This window comes from Pollicipes pollicipes, unplaced genomic scaffold, assembly GCF_011947565.3.
Source record: "Pollicipes pollicipes isolate AB1234 unplaced genomic scaffold, Ppol_2.1 Scaffold_4002;HRSCAF=4701_pilon_pilon_pilon, whole genome shotgun sequence".
Lineage (NCBI taxonomy): Eukaryota > Metazoa > Arthropoda > Thecostraca > Pollicipedomorpha > Pollicipedidae > Pollicipes > Pollicipes pollicipes.
The window spans coordinates 17,024,822-17,049,804 of NW_023596420.1; the positions used below are offsets into that span (position 1 = coordinate 17,024,822).

The 24,983-nt window shown below is 50.1% G+C and overlaps 1 protein-coding gene across 1 annotated transcript; it reads left to right on the forward strand.

Moving 5' to 3' along the window:
• Positions 1 to 2,667: 2,667 nt before the first annotated feature.
• On the forward strand, positions 2,668 to 15,057 carry LOC119094170 (uncharacterized). The gene is made up of 5 exons (XM_037217245.1): positions 2,668 to 2,738; positions 5,115 to 5,222; positions 5,996 to 6,177; positions 13,936 to 14,120; positions 15,041 to 15,057. Exons 1-5 carry the CDS (start codon positions 2,703 to 2,705, stop codon positions 15,055 to 15,057), a joined length of 528 nt encoding a protein of 175 aa, XP_037073140.1. The 5' UTR covers positions 2,668 to 2,702.
• Positions 15,058 to 24,983: the final 9,926 nt, after the last annotated feature.

Below are 24,983 nucleotides of genomic sequence, written 5' to 3' on the forward strand. Positions count from 1 at the left end.
CCGCGGAGGCCTGGCCCGTAGAGGGCCCGGTCCTTGGGAGACCCGGCCCGCAGAAGGCCTCGCTTGCGCACGGCCCCGCTTTACGACCTCCGGCCAGCCCTCGTGGCGCTACAAGCCGCCAGTGGGGTTTCAATTCGGCCCCCAGAGACCTAAAAGAACACGTTTCCCCACTGTCGCCCTGCCTGCGCCCATTGGCCCACGAGCTGCCGGAAGTGCTTTTGATCGGTAGAGGGACCTCTGAGCGGTCAGGTGGGCTTTGGAAAACTAACAATCATGGACATAGGAACAGGGGAGGGGCCAGTGGGCCATGCCCTCACCCCACTTTTCAAGGGGGGGGGGCAGCAGTGTCAACTGGTCCCCCCCCCACACTTTTCATATTAAGGTTATGTTTAGCTTACTTTTGCACCACAAAAAATTGACCCCTCACCCCAGCGAAGCGTATCTAGCTGGCCACCCGGGCGCGTGTTAAAAATGTAAACAGAATTTATTTCACGGTGGGTTCTGGTTTCTGTTCTAGTTACAACGTAAAAATAGCAATGAAACGAAGAAAACCGTGTCCCTTATTGACAAGTAAACTATATCCGGGGATACTTTTTTGTGGGGCGGGATCACCATAAAGGGGGCTTTTGTCAACCCTGTGTTCCTCTTAGCAAGGCTCTGGCTACCCCCAGCCAACGCACAAAAGTGGATCAAGTCATCTACCTTGAATGACGGGCAATTAAATGTCCGTTGGGCCAATTCGTACCTAAAGTAGGCAGCTTCCCGGCGGCATTTTTCTGGGGCGGTGTGGTGTAAATGAAGATTATTCGGAAAAGGTATTGTTGCAGGTGTCCAACACATGTTTTACATCCCAATTACTAGCGATGCTGATCCAGAAATGTGCAACAAAGCAGCCATACCATCAGCCGGCGGTCAGTCATTCGAAGACAGCCGGGCCAGGACAGTGGCCACCGACGGCGGACGGGAGCAGGACTCAGACGAGGAATATAAGACAGAAGGGTTTCATTCTGTGGCTTGGTTTTTAAACGAGAATCTCAAGTTCTATGGCTTTTGACAAATGGTTTGTGACAGCTTCAAGCTTCCGAATTTGTTTCCGTCTAAAATGCCGCGACAAGTCTTGTCTCTTGAAAAGCAGCCAGCGAAATGAACGCGCATGCAAAATCTGTTGTGCTGTGAGCCATCGATTCACTTTCACAATTCTCACCAGCCCATGGTTAGGCCATATTTTGGCATCTTCCCTGTGGAGACAGACGCCTCCTCAATGACCCAAAATGCCTACCCGCTGGTGGAATTTCGACTCCCCAGGAAAGACAACGTTGAAATGGACGAATCATCTTGGGAAGCTGGATAGCTTTATTTCCCGAATGGAACAGATGAGTTGGACATGCAAGAGTGTGCACCAGTGAGAATCAGCTCTAGATGCATATCTAGAATAGCAGTCATTACAGTTGAATAAAGAGCGATAAGCTCCATCTCTACCGTCTCCCACAGCCCTCCCCCCTGTCATCGGGTTTGTTTTCCAGAAAAAGTTCCTGAGGTACGCCCTGAGCTTGGTCCCCCACTTTCTGAAACGTTCCTACGCCTATGCTAACAACATCAAGAGACAGATGTTCAGGGAGTTGTGAGGGCACAGCTAAATGTTCCTGAGGACCAGGCGGGCTACTGAATGCCCATTAGACCCTCAGAAGTCACGAGGGTCCGCGACTTGGGGAGGGACGAGAGATGAGCGTTTGAGTAGCCTGAAGGACCACGGGGCAGTCAAAGGTACCCATTGGTGACCGTAGTGGCCTTGGGTATCCAATGCAGCCCCATAGATTCAGATTGAAATTAACATTGGTTGAGAGCCCCTCGATGGCCAGACGAACCCTCAGTGGCCAGAAAGACCCTGAACCAAAACGGCCCATGAACGGCCTGATGTGTCTTGAACTCACAGGCCCCGAGCGGTCAATGCAAACTCTGAGTGGTCGGAGCCATTCGGTAGTCCCGATGCCCCTTTGGTGTCTTGATCGGACTTTGCAGGTCCGGGGTGCCTTAATTGTCTATATGAGGACCCTAAACTACTAGCGCCTCTAATGGCCGGAGAGTACCCGCTGAACGGCCTGAGGGGTACCGGGGTTTCTAAATGGGGCGTACCGAGCTTTCAGACAGGGCTTTTTCAGAACTGCTATTTTGGGGAAGACTATACTATTATGTGTTTCCAATTCAGTGCGGTCATTTTTTTGCGTTGTGCGAGCCGAAGAGCCAAGGTAGCCAAGGGCCAAGGGGCCCTTGGGCCACAGGACCCTACCCCCACAATTTATATTTTCCTGGTCCAGACTTCCATACCCACTCAGCGCCACCCAGCCCCCTCATGATCTCCAGCCATGGGCTCAGGCCCCTTTAGGTATAAGAAGTGAGGCCCAGACGCAGGTCCCGTATACAACATAAAGGGCACATGCACACTAAAATGTAATTGAGCGAAATCCGATAATTTTTGGGAGGCTTCCAAAGCCTGAAGACAGCTCAGCTCATGTACAGCTCATGTGCAGCTCAGCAGACTACTTGGACGTGGTGATAAAGACGTCTGGCAGGTTCAGTCCCATTTTTGCGTCTCACAAATTAGTAGTAAAATCCCGGAAATACAGTTCAGTTGCAAAACGGCGCATTAGCTACATTTGAATTGCTCGCTGACATACGGTGGAGCGCGGAAAACAAAATAACTTATGATATTAAAGATTCCTGTCAGAAACAGTTCCATGGTATGAGATATCTCTTATCCAATCCTTCAAGTAGAACACTAATCATCATTGACGTATGATGTTGCACAGGCACACACGAGTCCCTTTGATCAAGAATTAAACTGCTTGCCTCTGTCATTCTCGTTTACTCCCTCTGGTTTCCGCGTAGTGGCAATGGATACGTCGATTGAGTTTGATGGTCTACTCTCACCTTCTTGCATGAGGCATCTGATGTCAAGCTTTGTGAAGTATGTTCTTTATCAAAGAGGGCAAATACCATTCCATTTTGATTCACTAAAGGACTATGTCGAGCTGCCATCATCCAGTCCCAAATCACCTTGTGTGGGTCATGTTGCACCCAATGAGGAGATCATTGGCGAAGATGTTCGTGACGTATGTCATCGCAGACAACAGCTGGTAAATATATCTTGCATGCACTGCCCCTTAGCTATACTAAGCTGGCCTAAAAGAAGCCGTATTGTGCCAGATACATCATTCTCAGCATCTTGGTTAAATGTGGTGTTGGCAATATGCGTGGGGAACCCGAATGCTTAATACTTCTGATGATGCCACTAGCCCATTAAGGATGTTATCAAAGCTTTTTGTAGTTTGCAGACTGGCCATGTGAAAGGCAGATGTGTCTTATCGCATGGCACGACTCAAACTTGTGGAATGATGGGCTGTAGCTTTTCTCTGTTATGTCTGGTCCCATGCACATTAGGTTAGCAGGGACAGCAAGGAGATAATTATGAAGCTGAATGTTTTTGTCAGCCTCTGTTCAATTCCAAAGATGCAAATTTAGGGCTATTCTTTGTATTTTGCTGTATTGCTGTTTTTTTATTTCCAGCATAATTAGGCTTTTTTGATGTTTTTAAGTCTCAAGAACAATTTGCTCCCATATCTGTCACCACTTGCCTTCAGTTGGTCAGTGTGTCACATCTTGTATGCCAGAATTTGATAGTGAACCTTAGTTTCTGAATTAGTCCCTCTTTGTGCACATCTTTGGGTGTGCTGCTAAGTGTAGTAATTGCTATATTCCAATCGATTTTCAGTTGTCAGTGGATTAAGGCATGCTCTGCATTTAAAATGGCATGTAAAGCTGCAATGTTGAACAACTGTTATAATTTAGGTTGTAACATCAGTACCTTACATCCCAATTTAAAATGCCCTTGCCCTTCTTATCAGTGGTACCTTGATAGTTTGAACCACACTTACCTGCCACTCATTTTCATCAGCTGAGTGTAATCCAGAAGGTGCTATAATGCATTTATAACTGGTTTACCATTTCATTTGTCACATTGTGTGGATCCATGATTAATGATGGTGATGTTCATTACAGTTTGAAAATGATGCTACTTGACTTGAGTTTAACTGAATAAATGCACCATTGAGCTTATATGCCAGAGACAATGTACATGCCATCTCATATGTTGTGCAGTACAAGTTTATTTTTGCAAAAGTCATTAGGAGAGCTGAAAAGAAAGCCCAACTGCATGATTTCTACCTTGTCCATTTATCTTTCTGATGATTCATTACCACATTACCTATGACATATGTGGACTGATACCTGAAGACCCTGCAGATGTGTTTTGAGATATTTCTCTTTTTTTCTTTTTCATTGTGCCATTTTGTTAACTGATGATCAGCCCAGATCAGCAGTATTTTCCAGGGGTTTCTGCGACACATTTTTGAAGCAGTGTGCCTTGCCTACACAGCAAGGAATGGCACTTGTTGCCTGTTGTGACCCCTGCACAAGACCTGCTTTCATATATGACAGAAAATCAGGGATGAGTGTTTTAAACTGACCATATGCCAGACCCTAGTGGGGTCCTTCCAGGCATACAATTAGGCTTAATTACCATGAACCCTTGTTATGCCTGACAAATTCATCCGGCATGTTGAATTTGCATCTCAAATCCTGTTGGATTCATTTGATTTAAGCTTACAGCAATTTGGGGTAACATGGATGCAGCATGGATGCTGAGGTCGGAAATGCAAGCAAGTTATTAGAGAGACCAAATCTGCTGGAATGCTCCTTGTATGGCAATTGTGACATCCAGTTTTTCAATAAAGCCTTCATAGTCTTTTGTAAAGTGATTGTGTGGATGTCAGCCACTTTTCCTTTATGCATGCTGGGGCTGGGAAGGTAGCATTTGGTGGATGACAGTCAGTTTTCACATTTTCAGTTTTGATGGCTTTGATGGCAGCACCTGTTTACATGTGATATGTTGCCTGCAAGTTTAATTGTCACATTATGTTTCAGCAGGGGCATCATCAGTGGCCACACAATTGTATGCTGCTTCTTGTAAGGGCATCGCGTTTGTCTGATTTTGTCTATGTGTTATCTACGTGCTGTGTCCGCTTGTCTGCACTACAAGTTTTCTTATTAAATTGCAGCGAGAGAACATGAAACTGATGAAAGCTCGTCGGAAGAAAGCAAAGAATGACGAGAAGCTCCGCAAAAGAATCATAACATTTTTAGCATCTTACAACGCATATGACCAGGTGAGACTTGGACGAGAATCAGGTACTCCCGAGTTTGCTCCGAAGTTATTAATATGTTCATCTTCCCCCAGGTCGACAGGTACATGAAAAAGTGTCAGGGGTCCCCGCTGATAGGTTGGTGCATTTTGGGACAAAACAGGTCTTTCTTTCCTTGCAAATGCACACTGCTTGACACACGTGTATCTAAAATACGTAATATTCCAAAATTATTCCCCACTCAACCGAAGACGGATCGTCAGTTTCCGATCAAGAATCAATCTCTACAGCCATAGCCGCGGGCTAATATGATCATGATGTCAAGGTTAAAATATCCGGAATATTTAGTCGAAAAGGGGGAAATGTAGAGGGAGCTTTGAGGTACAAGGGGGTCCCAGCGGTGGTGGAAATATGTTACAAAAACGCAAGCGATATTTACTTGGTAGTTAAATGCTATAAACAAAATATGTCTCATAGTATTACACTGTATTGCGCAGAGATTGGAAACAATAATGTTTTGCCGTACTGGACTGAAGTCATCAAGAAAAACAGTAAGATGCACATTTAGAGAACGGTAGCTTCCTTAAAGCTTCATTCGCACGAAAACCTGTCGTGATAGCTGCCGTGGCAAGTGGTGATTTTCATGGCCACATTGTCAAGAATATGGCTAAGCTTATTTATGATTCGATTGCGATCGATTGAAACCTATTCTTCCACGATGTATCACACAAAGGGCTCCCGCTTGCCGCAGAATGCTACACAGCTTGGTGTTTACCGCCAACTGTTTCGGTTTTCAGCATCTTACGTCGACGTTGGACAGCCGAAGTTTACGGGCGGGCGTGCAGGTGGCGTTGCTGCTGGGCGGAACTGTCATCAGTCCGAAGGAGGTGTACGTGCTTCACTTCCCGAGCGCCGAATCTGGCTTTGACGAACATCCGGGCAGGCTCCAGCACCGGAGAGGCGCGGTGCAACTGTTCAGGTGCGTCCAGCTCTGTTCTCACTGGCAACGCAGTTGTTGGCACGATCCAGCGACTGCAGGAGGATATCCCCGACAGCTCTGGGCTCGTCTAAAGTTAATTGATCTGGTTCGACTCGCCTTCTATACTTGGACCCGGATGTTGGCACGTGAAAGGAGTGTTTCATATTTGTGAGGTTTTTTAAACAGAAATGGCTATATTGAAAACTATTCGGTGCAGTTCACAGCCCCGCCTTTCTTAAGACCAAAGCGCTTCTAGTTTCTGAGCTACACGCCCGTGAAGAAGCGCAGATTATTTCAGGGGAGACCATTTCAAGGTCACCGAGGCATCTGTGACGCCATAATAGCGTCACTCAAATGCGTCCATTCCATTGGTCATACGGCGACCAAGGGCAACAAAATGTAATTGTCGAGTCGCTCATGTCTGGCGTTCGCGGGCATAATTTCCAGATATAAAGAACGACAAGTGTCGCTCAATCAGTGTTGTGCAAAGTACGACGGCGTAATCAGGCATTGACGTATTGAGGAGAATGTTTGCTTAACAGAGAATTTGTGTTGTCTAGAGCAGTCTTTCTGACTGAGAGACATACCAACAGTTATGAGTGAGCTTATTTAGAGGTAGTGTTTCACATTTGAAGATATTGAAGCAGTCATCATTAAGCATTCATATGATGAAACAAGCTCACTTAGAACTATCTGTATACTTTTTAAGTGGAAAAGTCCCGTCCTCGTTGACTCAACCCGAAAGTGATATACCTAAAATGCCACATCAGCCATAGTATCCCTAACATGAACCGAGTCAAGTGTTGGTTGGAGAGTACACCCCGAACGACTGGCCCGTGTTGCCGCCTGCCTGCAGCTGGACTCCCGTAATGGTCCCGTCTGCCTGCAGCTGGACTCCGGTAACGGTCCCGTCTGCCTGTATCTGGACTCCCGTAATGGTCCGTTCGCCCTTTTCATTCGCTCTCAGCCTGATCTCCGCCGCACTGCGGTTCCACTTTTGTTGAGGGCGATATTTGGAGTGGATAGAGGAGAGAAGGGAGTCGTATGAAGTACACGACATCAGGCGTGCGTACCTTAAAAGAGATCATTTTATTTGGGCCCAATCTGTAAGCTATCTACCTGTCGGAGAGTGGCACAACCTTTTTAGATTTCCTATGGTAACTTTCGGCGGTGAAAAAACATTGTCAGTGGTCCTTCCCCTGGACCGGATGTGTTTCCAGCCTGCGACGCAACAGGCGATATGTGGCAGGCTGGCCTCGTTGACCATGAACACTGCCTTGATGCCCAATGGGATGCATCTTCCAAGATAATTATGTGATGGTCGCGATTGACCATGAGTACTGTCGTGAAACGATCAGTGTTTTTGTAGTATGTTCCAGCTACTACATGATAGCTCCTCCTAACCATTACTTCATGGAATATTTAAGGTCGGTTGTTTTCAGCGCAAGAACTCATGATGCCGTAAGATCATAAGTCTATGGCCTTTCCTGCCTACGTTGAATAGGCCAGCCTTGTGTCGGAAAGTACGGAAACTTCAGTGATGTTTTTACCACGTTCGTTCTGGTGGAATCTGCCTAGTAATTAAGTGCACGGAGAAGCGTACTGTGCGATTCAAAATATTACCGTGGAATAACACATGACTGGCCTTTTGAATGACGAAGTGGGCAGTTTAATTAGGGTTCGCGACTGTGTTGTGACCAAATCGTGGGCAAAAACGCGTGTCTGTTGGGTGGATATCGCTCTAGTTTGTCAGGTCTCGCGCCTGTCGGATGTTGTACTTAGTGTGCGTCAGTGTCAAGGGTCATATCTGTGAACCGTGGTGAGGGCCAGCTCTTACAAGCGCTGCCGGCTCTCTCCCCTCCATGTGATGCCTGGGTTACGAATACCGATAGCGTCATGGCCCCCGAGCGTTAACATAGCCGCTGCAGTGGCTGGTGCTTCATAGAAGTGCTGGCGACGACGGGCGTCACGCTCCGTCTGCAAATTAAGTGGGACTCCGCTTCATTGTCGAGTTGTGTCGGCTCGATGCTTCAAAACGCAGCGCCAGCTGCGGCCCGTCAGCACCCGCCGGCGCTGAGCTCGCTAGACATGCAGGCGGCGCACGCTTTTGCGCTGTGAGGACGGTTTCTAGTCCGCATTTGCTCCGTTTGCCGAGACCTGGCACTGATAGAGCGACCTTCAGTCCCCGAACACGCAACATGTTGGTGGCTGCGTGATATGGCGTCGAGAGCTGATGACCTTCTGTACGCACAGAGGGAGACGTGTATCTGTACCAGTACGATTGCCCTCTTCGGTCTTGGTCAAACTGTGCTGGTCCGGCATTGCTGCAGATCTGGCTGGCGTGGGTCTGGATCGGGGTCTCGTTTTCCCCCGCTTTGGGCTTCAGCTTGAGATTTGCGCGTTGTCCATGCTGGTGGATTGGAAAACGTTTGATATTGACCGCACAGGTACTATATTGCCGAAGGAATACGTGGGTCCAACCAGACGGCGCTCTCCCATCTCAGGCATGCTTTCAATATGGCAAAAGAACGCTGCTGTTTGTGTCCGTCTACTGCTTTGGGATGCGATCAGTGGTTAACCCCTCCCTCCAAAAAATAGCACAAAAACCTGTGTGGCTCGCCCGCAAAATGAACAACTTTTCCGCTTATATGCCGTGGTACTCGACAGGCAAGCCGGTTCGAACAGCCTGACTCGGTAGCTGTCATTCGGCTGCCGGTTCTCTGCTGCATCCCGCAGCCACCGCCTGGCAGCGCAGGGCGCGGGTGCCGGGCCACGGGTCACGGAGCACAGACCGCGGCGGAGCTAGCGACCTTATGGTCTCTGACGGCCCCAGTACATGGGGATCGGCGGGGATGGTGACCGCACGGTCTCTGACGGCCCCAGCACATGGGGGATCGGCACGGCTGGTGACCTCACGGTCTCTGACGGCCCCAGCACATGGGAGGACAATCGGGATCGGCACGGCTGGTGACCTCACGGTCTCCGATGGCCCCAGCACATGGGAGGACGATCGGGATCAGCACGGCTGGTGACCTCACGGTCTTTGGTGGTCCCAGCACATGGGAAGGCGATCGCGATCGGCACGGCCGGTGACGTCACGGTCTTTGGTGGTCCCAGCACATGGGAGGGCGATCGGGATCGGCACGGCTGGTGACCTCACGGTCTCTGATGGCCCCAGCACATGGGAAGGCGATCGCGATCGGCACGGCTGGTGACCTCACGGTCTCTGATGGCCCCAGCACATGGGAAGGCGATCGCGATTGGCACGGCCGGTGACCTCACGGTCTTTGGTGGTCCCAGCACATGGGAGGGCGATCGGGATCGGCACGGCTGGTGACCTCACGGTCTCCGGTGGTCCCAGTACATGGGAGGGCGATGTTGATACGGCAGGTTCATCGCCTTCCCGTCTATCCGTCCCGTAGTGCAGAGCTGCCCAGGTGGGCGCTGGCGAACCGCCCAGCCGCCAGGTCACTGCCCGGAGCTAGAGCCCAGGTCGTTGCCCGGAGTTAGAACGGGAACTGGACCTGCGAACAGGCTGCGACTTGGACAAGCACCGGCTGAGTCCAGTCAGCTCTAAAGACGTGTTAGTTTTTCAACCAGTTTTAACTAACGGTGAGAGTGGCATGAAGCGAGCGTATCGTGTCAGGAAATGGAATGGCTTTTGTGTGCGATAATGTCTGCGATTGTGTGTTCTGTGCATGTGAGCGTTACCGGTATTGGACGGTACCACAAAGGATGAAGTTTTGTCTGGACCTAACAAAAAAGCATAATACCAAGCCAGCATTCTATCCCCAAGAAAACTTGATGTTTGACATGTCGCTACTTTGCGTTTTGTGTTCCGCGGTCGCGTTATGGACTGCAAACGTTGTGGCCGTCATCTGCCATTGCTAGGCGGGACTCACCCACGACTTCATCATGCGATCAACGCTAGGCGAGTTGCTGCGGCATAAAAAGAAAATGGGAAACAGAACATGCCATCGAATGAGGGAGTATGTCGAAACGGCTGTACGTTTAACGCAAGGACTACTTTTTGATAGGTCCATTCCTCGTGAGTGAACATCCATTGCAGCTATAGCTCCTTTCATATGGTGAAATGCATGTTGTTGGGCCGCCTTTAAGCCGCCGATGGGCATCTCAGTGCCGTCAGCAACGGTGTGAGGTCAGGGATGGAGGTCCGTGAGCGCGAGGAGCTCTGCTAACTCTCCGACAGTGTTGCAAAAATGACTCAGATACTAATGTGTGTGTCACTGATTGGTGAAACTGACGTTAGATTGTAACCGACAAGCAGGGAGCAAGCCGTACATTAATGTTTCAAAACTGCTGTCATCTGCGGTTGGTTTGTATTGTGCGAGGGGGAGGTAGCGAGAGAGCGATCCACTCTGCCGGAATTGGTCAGCTGACGGTCCGACCAGGAAGGCGTCGGGTGTAGAGCGAATCATTCTCTAACTACTGGGTACCACGGCCAGTCGCCGGTTTAAAGAAATGCTTTACATTTGAAGATATGGAAGCGGGCGCAGATGTGATGGAACAAGCTCACTTATAACTATTGATGTCCTTTTTAAGTACAAAGACTGCTTAAGACAGCACAATTATGTGCTTAATAAATATTCTCCTCGATGCGTTATGGTTTGATTGCGTCATCGTATAACGGAATAACATTGATTGAGAATCAATTGACGGCCGTTTTTGGAAATCGCGCTCACGAACGCCAGATCTGAACGCCTCGACAATAATATTTTTATTGGTCTTGATCGTCGCATGGCTTATGGGATGGCGTGATTTGAATGACATCATTATGACGTCATGAGTGCCAGGGTAGCTTTGAAATACTTTCCCCGATATACCTTCCCCATTTCGCGGACGTAAAGCTCAGAAACTAGAGTGGCTTAGGTCTTAAGAAGGCAGGATTGCGAACAACACCGAAAGGTCTTCAAGGTGGCTATTTTAATTCAAAACGCCGTATAGATGTGGAACACTCCGTTTGAAGGGAATGTTCCACATTTGAAGACAGGAAGCAAGCGTCGGTTGTGATGAAATAAGCTCACTGATAACTTTTGGCGTGCCTTTGTGTGGAAAAGATTATCCAAAACAACACAATTTAGACATCACAATTTTAGACAGCACAATTTAGACAGCACAACACACACAATAGATGTCCAAGAAAACACCGTCGTGCCTTGCACCATATGGATTAGCTAATAGCGAGGGCCAATTGGCGGTCGTTATATCTGGAAATCGTGTCGACGAGCGTCAGGTATGAACAACTTGATAATCATACTTTTCGTGGCCTTAATTGCTGCATTGCTAATGGAATGCCAGGATTTCAATGGCGTTACTATGGCGTCATGGATGCCTGGGTAACCTCGAAATGGTCTCCTCGAAATAGTCGGCACATCTTGACGGGCGTGCAGCTCGGAAACTGGATAGGTTTAGATTTAAAGGATGGATGGGCTATGAACTGCACCGAATTATCTTCAAGATGGTTATTTCAGTTCAAAACCCCATATAAATGTGGAACACTCTCGGTAATGGATTGGCAAGTTTCCCTCGTGGAGGTATTGTTCACGTAGCCAGACGGACAAATGAATTAATGGATGACTTCCTCGACGTTGCTGCTCATGTGTGACGCCTGTGCCACATCCCACTATTTCGAGTAACGTGCTTTTGGTGTGACATTAACTTTTGCAATGGCAGTGCATTTGTGCTAGGATGCGACACAAACAACGAACCGCGGGCAGGTGTCCAAGAAGATCCCAAGATGTGCAGACTGCGTCTTAAACAATATAGCTGCAGAAACTATAGCTACAGAAATAACTATCTTTAACAGGGGACCGCCTATGCGTGTTTTTTTAATCGAAATGGGATAGCTTAGTTAACTTATTCAAGAACAGTGGAATTAATAAAGGTCAGTGAACGTCCGCCTCAGCGTAGCCGTTCACAAAGACATGAAACTAAAGGGAACATTGATCCTCACAAGGACCTGCGCTCGATGTGGACATAAGTTAGCTTGAAAACATGGGGTCCCTGACATAAAAGTTAAATAGGTTGAAGCTGCGTAATAATTAAATAGGTTTGAAGCTGGTTTGAAGCTGCATCATCGCGTTTCTGTGTCATTGTTATCATGTGTCCCGTCCTGACACTGTTAGAATTGTCGGAAGTGTGGATTTCTTCTCGGAGATGCTATCGGAGCCCAGCGTTACTTACGGCAGCTTTTGCCGCTACACTCGTATGATATAGCCGCAAATGTCAAAAGATCCCAACCATGGCAGCTTGTGTAGTGGGGTTCCTAAATGTGGCAGCACTTTCGTTGATGGACTTATGATCGAACAAAACAAAGGCTGGGCAGGCGAAAATCACATTTTTGTGATATTGCTACGCCTTTCAATATATGCAGTGAGGAAAGAAGGTTAATTTCAAAATGCCCCGAGATGTCGTCGAGAGACGTGGTGTCACCTGGCATGAGCAAACAGCTGTCACAACCGTTACCCCAAGTGAATAAAAAGAAGCACCTAGGTAACCTTTTGAATGGAAGCTCTTGTCAGAGCAGCCGCGATGTCACGCATTCATTATTTTGGAAATTTAAAGAGGTAAAAGCGTCAATCAAGACAAAAAGCTACCTAACTTTAAATTCTATGTCTGACTTACAGATGCACGCATGTAGGTGAACAACACAGTGACAGAATGTCCTGTGATATTAAGACTGGAATGACAGGCGGTTCGGCCTGTAATTTGCCTAGGTAACCAAACATAATACGGAAAAGGCATTTCGGTGCGATATTTTTGTATATTTCAAACTCATCGAGGACGGCTAGCACTCAAACATGCAGAACGCTTCGGGCGGCAAGAGGTGAATATTTTTTGCAAGATTGGATGGGTATCATGAGCCCATGAAAAACACTAGTGCCATCTGTAATCCTGATGTTGTACGATGGGTGCCGCCTAAGTTAACGTTCCAACGCGCGGACAATATGGCTTGCAGCTGAATGTTAGAAATTTAACTCCAAAAGAACACCTGGCGTACGAGAGAACAAACGTCTCATCTGATACTGATATCGTTTTAGCTGTGTGTGCCTTTTCAATTTGCCAAAAAAAACCGCCTCTGAAAAGCTCCTATGGGCCTGGCTTGCTTGGCTTCTGTGGCTTGCCAAGGAGCCCCGCGGTGACGTCACGATGGGGTTGCCAGATGAATTTAAGGTAAGGGGGCTGGACAGATCATTGCTGGAGTCGTGTTACTTGCGTTTTTCCGCGATGGTTGGGCCTTGAAAGATATCTTGAGCATTAAGCCTGTCGCCTCGTTTATTGCCTGCATGGCCTTAGCTGCAAAGTGCGTCGTCAGGCCCCAATGAAAAGAGAGACATGCTGAAATTTGTTTTTCTATGTTGCTTCCACCTTATATGAAGGCACATGATGCTGTGAAATCGCTATCAGATGGCACATGATATGTGCTATGACCCAGTGTAGCACAAAAGCTGAAAAATATGATAATTTCTCGGGACCCAGATGTGCTGAGTTTACTCGTTTTTTGCGCGGCCTGGTGACGCAATCAGCTGCCGAGGCTATGTGGTCAGGAGTGTTTCTTGAGAACTTCGCTGCTCCAACTTATGTTGTAACTTCTTAGGACTGTGGCGCCTTGATTCTGTTGATGTGCCCAGGGCGTCCTGGCGTTGTCACTGCACTGTTTGTCTCTTCAGTGTTGTGGCTTCCCCACTGCGTCCTTGGTGACCTACTGACGTGACCCCACCGCTGTCGCCTCCGCAGGACGCTGGTGACGTCATCGCCGCTGCTAGAGCTAACGTCACGCCAGCTGGCGCCAACTAACCTGCACGTGCTGGTGCACCGTCGGCCGGGCGACGGTGGCGGCGGCGGGACCGCAACGCCGCTGCTGCCGCGCCCTGGGCATGCCTTCCGACGTGGCACCGTTATCCACATCCGGCTGGAGCATGGTGCGGCGGCGCTGGCGGCGCCGCGTCCGCCGCCGTCGCCGCCGACCGACGACCGCGCGCCGTGCTGCGGCCGCGCCGCGCCGCGCCACCTCCAGCCCTGCTGCGCCGCTTTCGCCCGCGAGATGGGCCTCCGTCTGCTGGACACCTCGCTGTCGCCCACCCCCAGCGCCGTGTCGTCGCGACTGTCCCCCGGGGAGAGCGTGTCGTCCGCGATTGTGTCACCCGAGACCAGCGCCTCGTCCGCCTGCCTGTCGTCGCCGGCGACGACGGGAACGTCTGGCCCGGAGCTGGAGCCGGGGCGGGAGTCGGAGCCGGAGCCGGAGCCGGAGCCGGAGCCGGAGCCGGAGCCGATGTGGTACCAGATCCCGGTGACGCTGCGGGGGTTCCGGGCGCCGCTGGCCAGACGCAGCAGCGGCGGCTGGCTGGCGACCGCCGAGTAAGGTCAGCGCGGCTGGAGCTCTGGCCGGCCGGGCGGGGGCTGACCTGGGATCACACCGCCGCTTCCGCCGTGCGCTGATGACGCAGATGCACTGTGGGATGTGCTATACTCGGCCGAGCTGGATCCCGTTACGGGAGGCACGTAGAAGTTTCTCGGAGACTGTTGCCGCGTGTTGATGCGTTTTAGGTCATGCTGTGCGCTAAAAGCTGTTTGGATTGAGCCCTGGGAAAGGGGCCACGTGACTGTTTTTTAGGGGGCCTTCCCTTTCTCGTTTGACTCGGGTGTGCTGCTTTTGTGAAGACACTTCACGGCGAGAGGACATAAAGCGGTAATGATGGTCAGGGATGTTAATTTTAACTGCGAACAACTCCTCGTTGCCAGCGTTTTGTCGTGTTAGATGCTGTTGGGCCGCAGTGGCCCTGTCTCCTCCTCTGACACCACGCGACCACGCTCGCGAGCCCGTCTGGCACCGTCTGGTCAGTCTCCGACTTCGAGTGATCCACCTGTCGGATGAGCGCGATGACCAGTTTGGCGGCCACGGGTGGCCTGACCACCTCCACCTGTTAACCGGGCACCTCCAGGTTAGGAAGACTCCCCCAGAGGCAGCTCAGCGCCAGGCTGTTGGCACGTAATGGTGCGTGTGGCCCTCGTTACGTCCCGACAGGGCATCGCCCTTTAACTGCTCTGGAAAAACCGCCACCTGGTGCTGTAACGCGCGCACGAGCTGGGCCGGGCGGTGTGCGATATTAGAGAGCCTTGGACGGGTTTGCCCAGGGCCTTGGCCCGCTTGGGCCTACCGCCAGTGGGCGAGGGGGCGCGCGTGGCACTGATGTCATGTTCGTGTGTTTAACGACAGGGGCATCGCATAATAGCGACATTGGCGTGAAGGAATTCCGTTTTCCAGGCAGGAGAGGAGGAACTCAGTGTGAAGAAGCCGAGCCAAGTGTGACTAGAATCATTGTTTGCACACCAAGCGAACGTTCGCGCACATGAGACGTGACTAATACAGTGGGATGTGGAACGTGAAATCGTCAACGCCTGTGTCATATCTGCTTGTGTGTATTTATATTAAGTACTGTCAGCGTAGTTGGTACGACTTGTATCATGCTACCCTGTTTTCTTCGTATGCACTTATGTACCCAGAAGCAACGCTTTGACAAACCTGCCTATGAACAAGCGGTGACATCTATTACTGGATCAGATTAAGATGATTGACGAAACAGACGGCTGGTTTTCCCAAACAGCGTGATACGTCAATCATCGCCAAGGCTACAAGGTGAAACATCGACGAGGCAGATCAGCTACCGGACGCTGCGCAGTGGTGTGCGTGTCCAGAGCTACTGCCGCGGCTGTAGCCACTGGACCACGGTAGTCGCTGTGCCCTCAGTGTCCGCGGCCGCGCGGCTGTAGCCACTGGGCCACTGTAGTCACTGTGCCCTCAGTGTCCGCGGCCGTGCGGCTGTAGCCACTGGGCCACTGTAGTCGCGCCACAATAGCTGCTGTGCCCTCAGTGCCCCCAGCCGCGCGGCTGTAGCCACTGGGCCACGGTAGTCGCGCCGCTATAGCTGCTGTGCCCTCAGCGTCCGCGGCCGCGCCACTAGTACGGCCCTGCCACTGCCACTAGTACAGCCCTGCCACTGCCACTAGTGCAGCCCTCTAGACATGCATGGCGTTCTGGTCGGCAACAGGCTGAGCCCGACGAGTGACGGCGTGTCGCTAACTGCGGCATTTCAGCATTGCTTAAGAGGGCAGCAAGTAAGTACACGAGTTACTGGCATCCGCCTTCATCAGGTGGGGGACAGGCGGGAGGATGTGTGCGCAGCCCGAGGCTCTCAACGGGAGGCCTCCTGACGGATGGCCCAGCAACGGCGTGACTCAAACTTTAAGTCTGGATTACGCTTGGAAGTGGGTCTACAGATAACTTGCTTTTTAGTCATATGAGTTAAAGACAGAGCTGTCTACTGATTTCCGCTCTATCTCGCGATATTTCTCTCACCGTTAACCGTCTGTTCCTCCCGTTGTCAGTAGTCTGCCAAGGTTTGGATCAGCAAATGGAACGGGTTTAGTACCACCCCGGTGCAAAACTGGAAGAGACTGCGACGTGGTAGGCATGGCCATAGCCACACCGACTGTCATTAAGCTGGTCATTTCACTGTTTCCATTTGATACGTACCCATTCTGGCAACTTGGCCACACTTCAGCCCGCCTCGCCGACTCTGCCAAGCAGTGACCACGGCCGGGCGCGGGCGCCCAGTATTCACTCGCCCCGTCGGCACTAAAATCCTGCACACAATTTGCGGCGAAAGAACCAGCGGATGACAACAAATGGATATCCTCTGAAATCATTAGAGATGCCGGTTAGTATTTCACTGACAAGGGGCAACTAAAAATCAGGTTTTGCTTTCGGCTCCACCCTGCACGCGCCAGTTTCTTGCACAACAAATTGTCAGCGAGTGGTGAACATCCATGAATTGCTGTCTTCCCATCTCCAGGAACTGAACGGATGCGTATTGAAAGGTCCAGTGTTCATAAAGTCCAGTGGTCATAAAGTCCAGTGTTCATGAAGTGAAGTGGTCATAAAGTCCAGTGTTCAAAAAGTCCAGTGTTCATTACGTCCTGCGTGCGTGAGATCCACGGTTTGGGATGTTGTCCCACCTAGCAGCCCTTCACCTCATGCTTCGGATGCTGCCCGATAGAGGGCCACCGGAGCCGATTTCGCCCGCCTCAGCCGACGAGTGACGTCATGCGGTACGGTGCTGCCCAGTTAAACCGCTGTGCATGAATATGGACAACGTTTTGCTTAAGCGCATAAAGTTTGCCGCGTCAGCACGCCCTTGGTAGCAGGCACCTTAAATAATTCAAAACATTGATCCCTGGCTCGTGGCATCGGAAATAGCTGGTTATTCGGCAGAAGCTGCACGCTATTCGTGGAAAGCGCTTGTCAGGCTGCCTGCTGTTGGGTACTGTGGGTAATGAATAAGATTCTCCGCGGTATTTGGCTCCGTTATTTACTGTATGTGTTCGTCATGTTTCTCATTTTTTGAAGGAATTGGTGACTGATGTGTTGGGTTGACTGATTTGATGTCTGCTTCAGGTAGGTGCGCATATAGATCTCCAGCTCCTGGCACGCTAACCTATATTGCTAGCGATTTTATTTGATTGATTCTCCTCCCTCCTTCAATTGCAAACTCCTTCATACGCTCCTGGAAACGAGGCTTATTCTGAATTATGCATGCCTTTACTCTCAAAGAGAGGGGGTGGGGGCTATATCACCAGCTGAATCCGGATACTACTCCCTTGTGAGACATGTTCAATGGCCCAGCCTACTCGCTTCTTCGATTAAGTATGTTTTAAACGGGCGTGGTTTACCAAAATAAGTTGGTTGGCAGAGCGATGAAAATACGGCGCAGAGTGCCTTGATAGTATGCCAACTAATTGGTTTCTCTCCGAATTTGGCTCACTTTCTCACAAATCTGCAGGCTGCGACCCAAGTTACGGCGGGGGTGAAATCCCTGCAACTGAATAGGGAATCGCACTCCTGGTTGCCAGTAAATAGGAAGTAAAAAAGCAAACATTGACTGCAATGTATTCAACTGCATGCCAAACGTCACGCAAAACAATACGCACGTAGCGCGCTTAGAGGCGCTGTTGATTCACCATCTGAACAGCGGAGCAGAGTGTATGTGGATGAGCCGGTTTGCGATGGATGAGCTGTCTGAATTGGGAGAATTGTGAGCCTGTATTCGCCATCCACTTCATCAATCTTGACACGCTTTCTTCCTTTTACGCTGCAGAACCTCCTAAGTATAGAATTTGGGGTCCAGCAACACCAGCCTGGAGTTTATCGGGACGGGTGCAGTTCGCGCCGCAGAGGGGGCGATGGTAGCATGGTGGTTAGTGGTTAGGGCGCTCATCTCTGGACTTTCCTATCCTGGGATGGAGTCCTGGCCACACCACTACCGCATCCCACGTACCTAATGCCTGATAAATGCGTAGTAGAGGCGTTCCGCCTCGAAATAGCCATAGCAGCCGGTGAGACGTAAACCCCCAATCGGTATTACAGCCAGTCCCGACAAACGAACCGCCGCCCGCCAAATTTGCGGACAATGCTTCCTCTAAATCACTATATACATGTGGGAATAATGGAATAATAATATGCAATCGGTTGGACGCGGATTTCGGACACATAGGCCAGCCCAGGCGCTGCCCAGCTCGACGGCCCGGCCGGCAGTCACGCCCGCGGCGGGCCGGCGGACGAGGCAGTCCGGCCGCCAAAAAAACAACGCATTCACGCGCGCGCCGTCCCTCGCCCAAGAACCGAACTCCGCCACACGCGCGCTAGGCCTGTCTGTGGGGCAGCCCGTCCGCGGTCGAAACGCTGCCAGTTCAGTCGGGCACGCCGCCATCTTCGCGTCAGAGCCCGAGGCCCCTGACTCGTTTTCACTTGGTTCGCCGCGGTACACATCCTGGCGGACCGGACATCCGGATGTGTCGGACATCTCGGGATCTCGCTCGTGCTGGACCGGAGCCGCCCCCCCCCCCCCTTCCTCCTTCACGGGCGCCTTAATGGAAGAGCCTCATGTCAGTCAGGAACCAGCAACGGATAGGGTCACTCTGCCCGTTCTCTCCAGGGCCCAAATGCGTCGAAATGGGATCCCTGTGCTATTCATTAAACCCGCTGCTCTTGGGACCTTTTTGAAACGGTGAGTGGCCCCGCGTTGATCCAGGGTCGACCATCCCGGTAAGAGGACTTTCGGCGTCAGAGAGGGGACCAATGTATTATGTGTAGTAATAGTAACCGATTGGAAGTCTGAAAGGGGGCGGAAAGGTCCTTTAGCAATCGAGAAACGCATGAGGTCTCAAGTCTTGACTGAAAGCTCTATTGGGGTCTGGCTGTTGAAGGGGGGGGGGAGAAGGGCAAAGGGTCCAAGAACCCCATGGGAGGAGGTCTGTTCGGAACTGTGAAGTCCAAAAAATGACCATGCTGAATGAGGAGAGCAAAAATATTGTCAAATAAAAATTCTGACAATGCCGTAGCAGTGTCTAGCAGGCAAAGAAGCCCTCTCTGGTAAACGCGTGGACCCCCTCTGGCCGCTCAGTCAAAATACTTATGTTTCAAAAACACTGTCACGCCAAATGCTCACATGCACCATATATCTTTTCGTGATTGACGGTGACAAGATATTTAGGTGATTCTGTCGGTGAAAATGACAGCATATCGTACAATGTTCTGTTTCTTGTGCAGATTGTCTAGCCTCCGGAATATCTGGCCGAGTTATGACCAGAGTGACATAACGGGGGAGCTTTGGCACCCACAGTTCGGAGTGCAAAAAATGTGGATTCATGTAATGTTACGTTTAGGAAATATGTGGCTGATAGTAATATCATTTCTGCCTGTGCGTTGTACGTATGTTTAAGTACTTATGCTCGCTGTACGCCTTAACCATCGCACTGATTCGCCATTTTGCATAACTCGGGCTGACAGGGGGAGAGGGGGTTGATGCGACCGTCCCCCCGGCGTTTCCAATCTTATAAAGATGGAGCTTGCCGGAAACAGCAGTATATTGTTCTGAACGCGATTTCACGATTGGTACTAGTTTTCATGCTGTCGACGGGTCAAAGGTCGAATTTTACAGAAAACCGCACTTTGTAGCTTCTTTTATGCCTACGAGAACGAGCCTTGCAGTGAGTAACACCGATCTTAAATTGGCATGTGTCTTGTTCAATTCTGAATACATTCTGTAGTGTAATTCTCTTGCCGCCCGCCGCCTGAGCCAGCTATAGATCGCCGTCGAGTGCTCATCACAAACTGCCGCTGCTCCGAAGCCAGAAAATCTAGGAACACGTTTTGGTATCAAAACGCGCGCCATAATCACCGCCCATCACAGCGAGGGCCAAACGTGTTGCTAATAAAGTTTTGTAAAATGTTTTGCTAATTTTGCTAATAACTGAAGCCCTAGTGGGCAAAACAGGAAAAAAACAATGTTTGCTTCCTTCCATAGTTGCTTGCTGCTAACTTGACCTCACGCTGACCCCGACCCAAAAGACCAAGCCTCTCGCAGCAAGTTGTGCTCTGTCCATGGGCTGGCGCCGAAAGGTTCCGGTGCTCGCGAAACTTTCCCCGTCCGAACAACGAGAACATCTTCACTGACGCGCCAGACTGTTCGCACGCACTTGGCGACAGGCAGGTTGGCGCGAATGGAAATGGCGTGAACGATTGCATATAGGAACACCGAGACAAATGTCAGAGTATCATGCTATTGTCGGTATTTACCGGATACTGGCCAGCATGCAGAGGGGCGGAGGCAGGTTCTGCCGTTTAATTTGATTTTCCGCCATTTCAGGCGGAGGCAGGTTTTTTCTGATGCCTGCCTCGGTTGAGATGACAGCATGCAGTGCATTTGTGTTCCTTCTTGCATTTTTCTAGTCTCCGTAATATCTTGCCTATTTGTGAACGGAGTTATATAACGGGCTATATGTGTATCCAGAACTAGAGTGCAAATGTGTGAATTCTTATCATGTAACGCTTAAAAATATGTGGTTGATGGTGATATCATTTCTGCATGTGTTATGTCGCACGCATGTGTAAGTACCTACTCTCGCTCTCTTACACGTTTTTTGCCGCATTGCTGCATTGGATATTGGCGATGATGTTTCGTGAAAACATGATCCTTATTTTGTTGGCAGTTGCAACCATGTGAGGCAAGAATGTTTGCTTACTTGCATATTTACTTACTCCTTGTTTTGTCTCACGCTGAGCCCGCCTCCGAAAACCAGCTCCCACGCGACAAGTCGCGATCTGTTTGGAGTTTGGCGCTAGACGACTACGGCGCCTGAGACACTCAAAGCGAGAAACGTCCCCGCGCCGACCAATTACGAATGCTATTGGAACATGTTCATCCCCGCGCCGACCAATTATGAATGCTATTGGAACATTTTCATCCCCGCGCCGACCAATTATGAATGCTATTGGAACATTTTCATCCCCGCGCCGACCAATTATGAATGCTATTGGAACATTTTCATCCCCGCGCCGACCAATTATGAAGTGCTATTGGAACATTTTCATCCCCGCGCCGACCAATTATGAATGCTATTGGAACATTTTCATCCCCGCGCCGACCAATTATGAATGCTATTGGAACATTTTCATCCCCGCGCCGACCAATTATGAATGCTATTGAAACATTTTCATCCCCGCACCGACCAATTATGAATGCTATTGGAACATTTTCATCCCCGCGCCGAGCTAAACGCGCTTGACAACAGGCAGGCTGGCGCCAACGATCAGCTGATTGCAAGTATTCTTGAAACGGGATGAGCGACGCAGTATGCCATAGGCGTCTAGCAACGGGCCGTATGTAGCAACATAGCGTGCGTACCTGTTCGCGTGCGTACCTGAACCACTGGTGGGTATCTGTTGACTTGCGGGAAATATGCGCGTAGAGCCTGCGCGGGGAGAGTTTAGAGGCAGCATGACCCAGTACACATGTATCGTGCGAAGGAGGCGCCAGGTACATAGCATGTACAAACAACACTTTAGGAGCATAGAATTGGGTTTTGCAGTCATAAACACAACACAGTATATATTCAGATTCACACCAAAGTGACACAAATGGGGCTTACGCGAGGAGCCGAATGAAAAATTAGGAAGAAATAACGGGCTACGCTTTGAGGCGATGAGGCGATGAGGTGTGTCTTGTCAACCGACCTTGACCAATTGCGGATCCAGAGTGGTAGGGGGTGGGGGTTGGATGGGTTATGCCCCCTGTCTCTTGGGGTGAGGGGACAACAAAATATGGTGAGGGGGCAGCAAAATGTTCATTTCATATCTACATAACCTTTATCTAAATTCACATTGCACGGGCACCACAAATGACAAAAAATATTTATTTCCGTTAGACACTGAAATCTGGATACACCATAACCGGCCCAAACCCTTCATTTTCCCGGGGCACCAAATTTCAGGGATACAGCATTGTTGTCCCTCCCACCCTGACGAAATCCCGGATTGGCCCCTTGGGCTAGGGGGCACCGAAACGGTCAGTTTGGAGCACCAGAACTTTCATTTCGCGGCACCATAACCTTCATTTTAAAGAGCCCCTCTATCTTAATGAGCAAGTCAAATTTCTCAAAGCTTTGGTTTTAAACAGCGTTCAAAACCCATGGACATCACAATATCTATGCCTTTAACCCTTGCAAAATTTTCGATCTGCCTGTTCCACGAGAGAGCGCCAAAAAACTATATTACCGGGTATCTTAGCTTTTGTTTTCCAGAGGCACACACTTCCTGATGCACCACAAAGCAGGGGCGGGTCCAGAGGGGGAGGGGCCATGGGGTAGTTCCTCTCCCCTTTAGGCGCAAGGAGGTTTGGACGCCCTGAAGAGGCACCGTATCTCATCGCAGAGGGGCAACAATACCTTCATTTCGGAACGACATAACCTAAATTTTTATGAGACACCAAATTGTAGGGGCGCCACGACGTTCGTGCCGTGGTCTCGACGAAACCCTGTCGGCCCATGCGATGAGGGAGCACCAAATCTTTGATTTTGGGGCAACATAACCTTTATTTTCGAGAAGCACCCAATTCCAGAGAGTGCCGGAAAGGGACCTAACCCTTTATTCTGAAAGAGCCATTAATTCCAGGGGCATAACTAAGTTGAGCTTTCTGCCCTAAAAATATCCTGGATCGGGCCCATGTGCAGGTAAGTGCAAAAACCGTCCTTGCGGGACGACATCATCTTGATTACCAAGGGGTACTAAATCAAAGTGAACCATTTACAAAGCACAAAACCATAATTTAAAAGGGCGCCAAAATCCAGCGGCATTACAATTGGTGTGCCTTTCATTTTGGAAAAATTCTGAATCGGACCGTTCGGGGAAGGGGCACCCTGTTCAATGAAACGGGCACCAACAGCCTCCGTTGTCATTGTGGTTTTGCGACGCGTCATCACAATGCCCGTGCTTCTCCATTACCGAAATTTTGCATCGGCTCATTCGGCAAAGTGACACCTTTCTTTCGGACCACCACTGCATTTATTTCCTTGGGACACCAAATGCAAGAAGGCGATCGAAAGAACGACTGAAGGTGGTCCAAAACTTCCCTTTCAAGGGGCACGGGAATACAGGGGCACCACAATTGCCCTGCCTTGCGCGGTTGAAGTCCTGGTTGGGCTCCTTCGGTGAAAAGGGAATAAGAACCTTAATTGCGGGGCATCATAACATTTATTTTTATGAGCCCCCAATTGAAAATGGAACACAGCAATCGGCCCAAACATTCATTTTAAGGCGATGCAAGTTTCCAGGAGCACTTAAAATGCCCCCTAAAGCTTTATTTTCACGGAGAACCGAATTAAGCACGACTCCCCTCACCTTCCCCCCCAGGCTCCAAAGGTCCCATGGGTTCCGAAGGGCCTTTTTTGGCCCCTTGGGGCCGAAGATCAAGAGCCCAATTAAAGGGCCGAGGGGCAAGCCAGAGGTCGTATGGATGGATCACTGCCTGAAGGTTGGACCCTAAAATGTAAGAGTAGCTCTAGCACTGATCGGGGATCATTGCGACTGTGTCTCTATTGGAAGCAATTGACTGAGAACAGCCATATCGAGCAGTTTGTTCCGTGCTATTCTGGGGCGTGGCGGTTATTTCTCGAGCAGAGACAAGACCAAGATCTATAAATGCCAATTACAAGGCATCCTACATTCGTCGGGACACCTGAAACAATAAAGGACCCACATTGCTGGTCAGTGACCACAACCCCTGTAAGATATCATGCGCCGACAATGAGCCCCAAGCAGTAGCACATTTGCTGAATAGGGACGATGATGGGCCCCCGTATGTCAAAGGGCCTATTGTGCTGGTCTGGATCCTCCTGATAATGAAAGAATTCATGAGAAATGACAAAAGGGTCATGAACAATGGGACAGTGGAGAGGCCTGTGCCAGCCAGGGACACCAGAACCGGACGAGGGATCCTCTGCACTATTTCAACCGGGGACCGATGAGGCGAATTAGTGTCTCGATGCCAACTATTGGACTTCCTGTGCCAGTAAAGAGTCTGTTTGCACTAGCGAGGGCCCCTGCGCCGATCCGTTGCTGGATGTGTCAGTTAGAGGGCCAGCCGCATCGAGGAGGAGACCGGTTGTGATGCATCCTTATGAGGGTCTCCGTACGGTCCTGAGGGCTATCACTGGACTAAAAGTCGCTGAGGAACCCAGGATGGGAAGTAATGCCTTCAGCTGCTGACCAGAACGTTTTACCAATGCAATTTAGTTGGCTGACCAGTTGATTCTCTGAACGTGTTCAGCAGTTGCAGCATTACCAGCAAGAGAAATTACGTCATTGCGCTTTCCCATTGCGCCTTCCTGTAATCCGTCCTGACTACCAATATAAAAAATGCACTAGTGAAACATCCGGCAAGGGGACACCT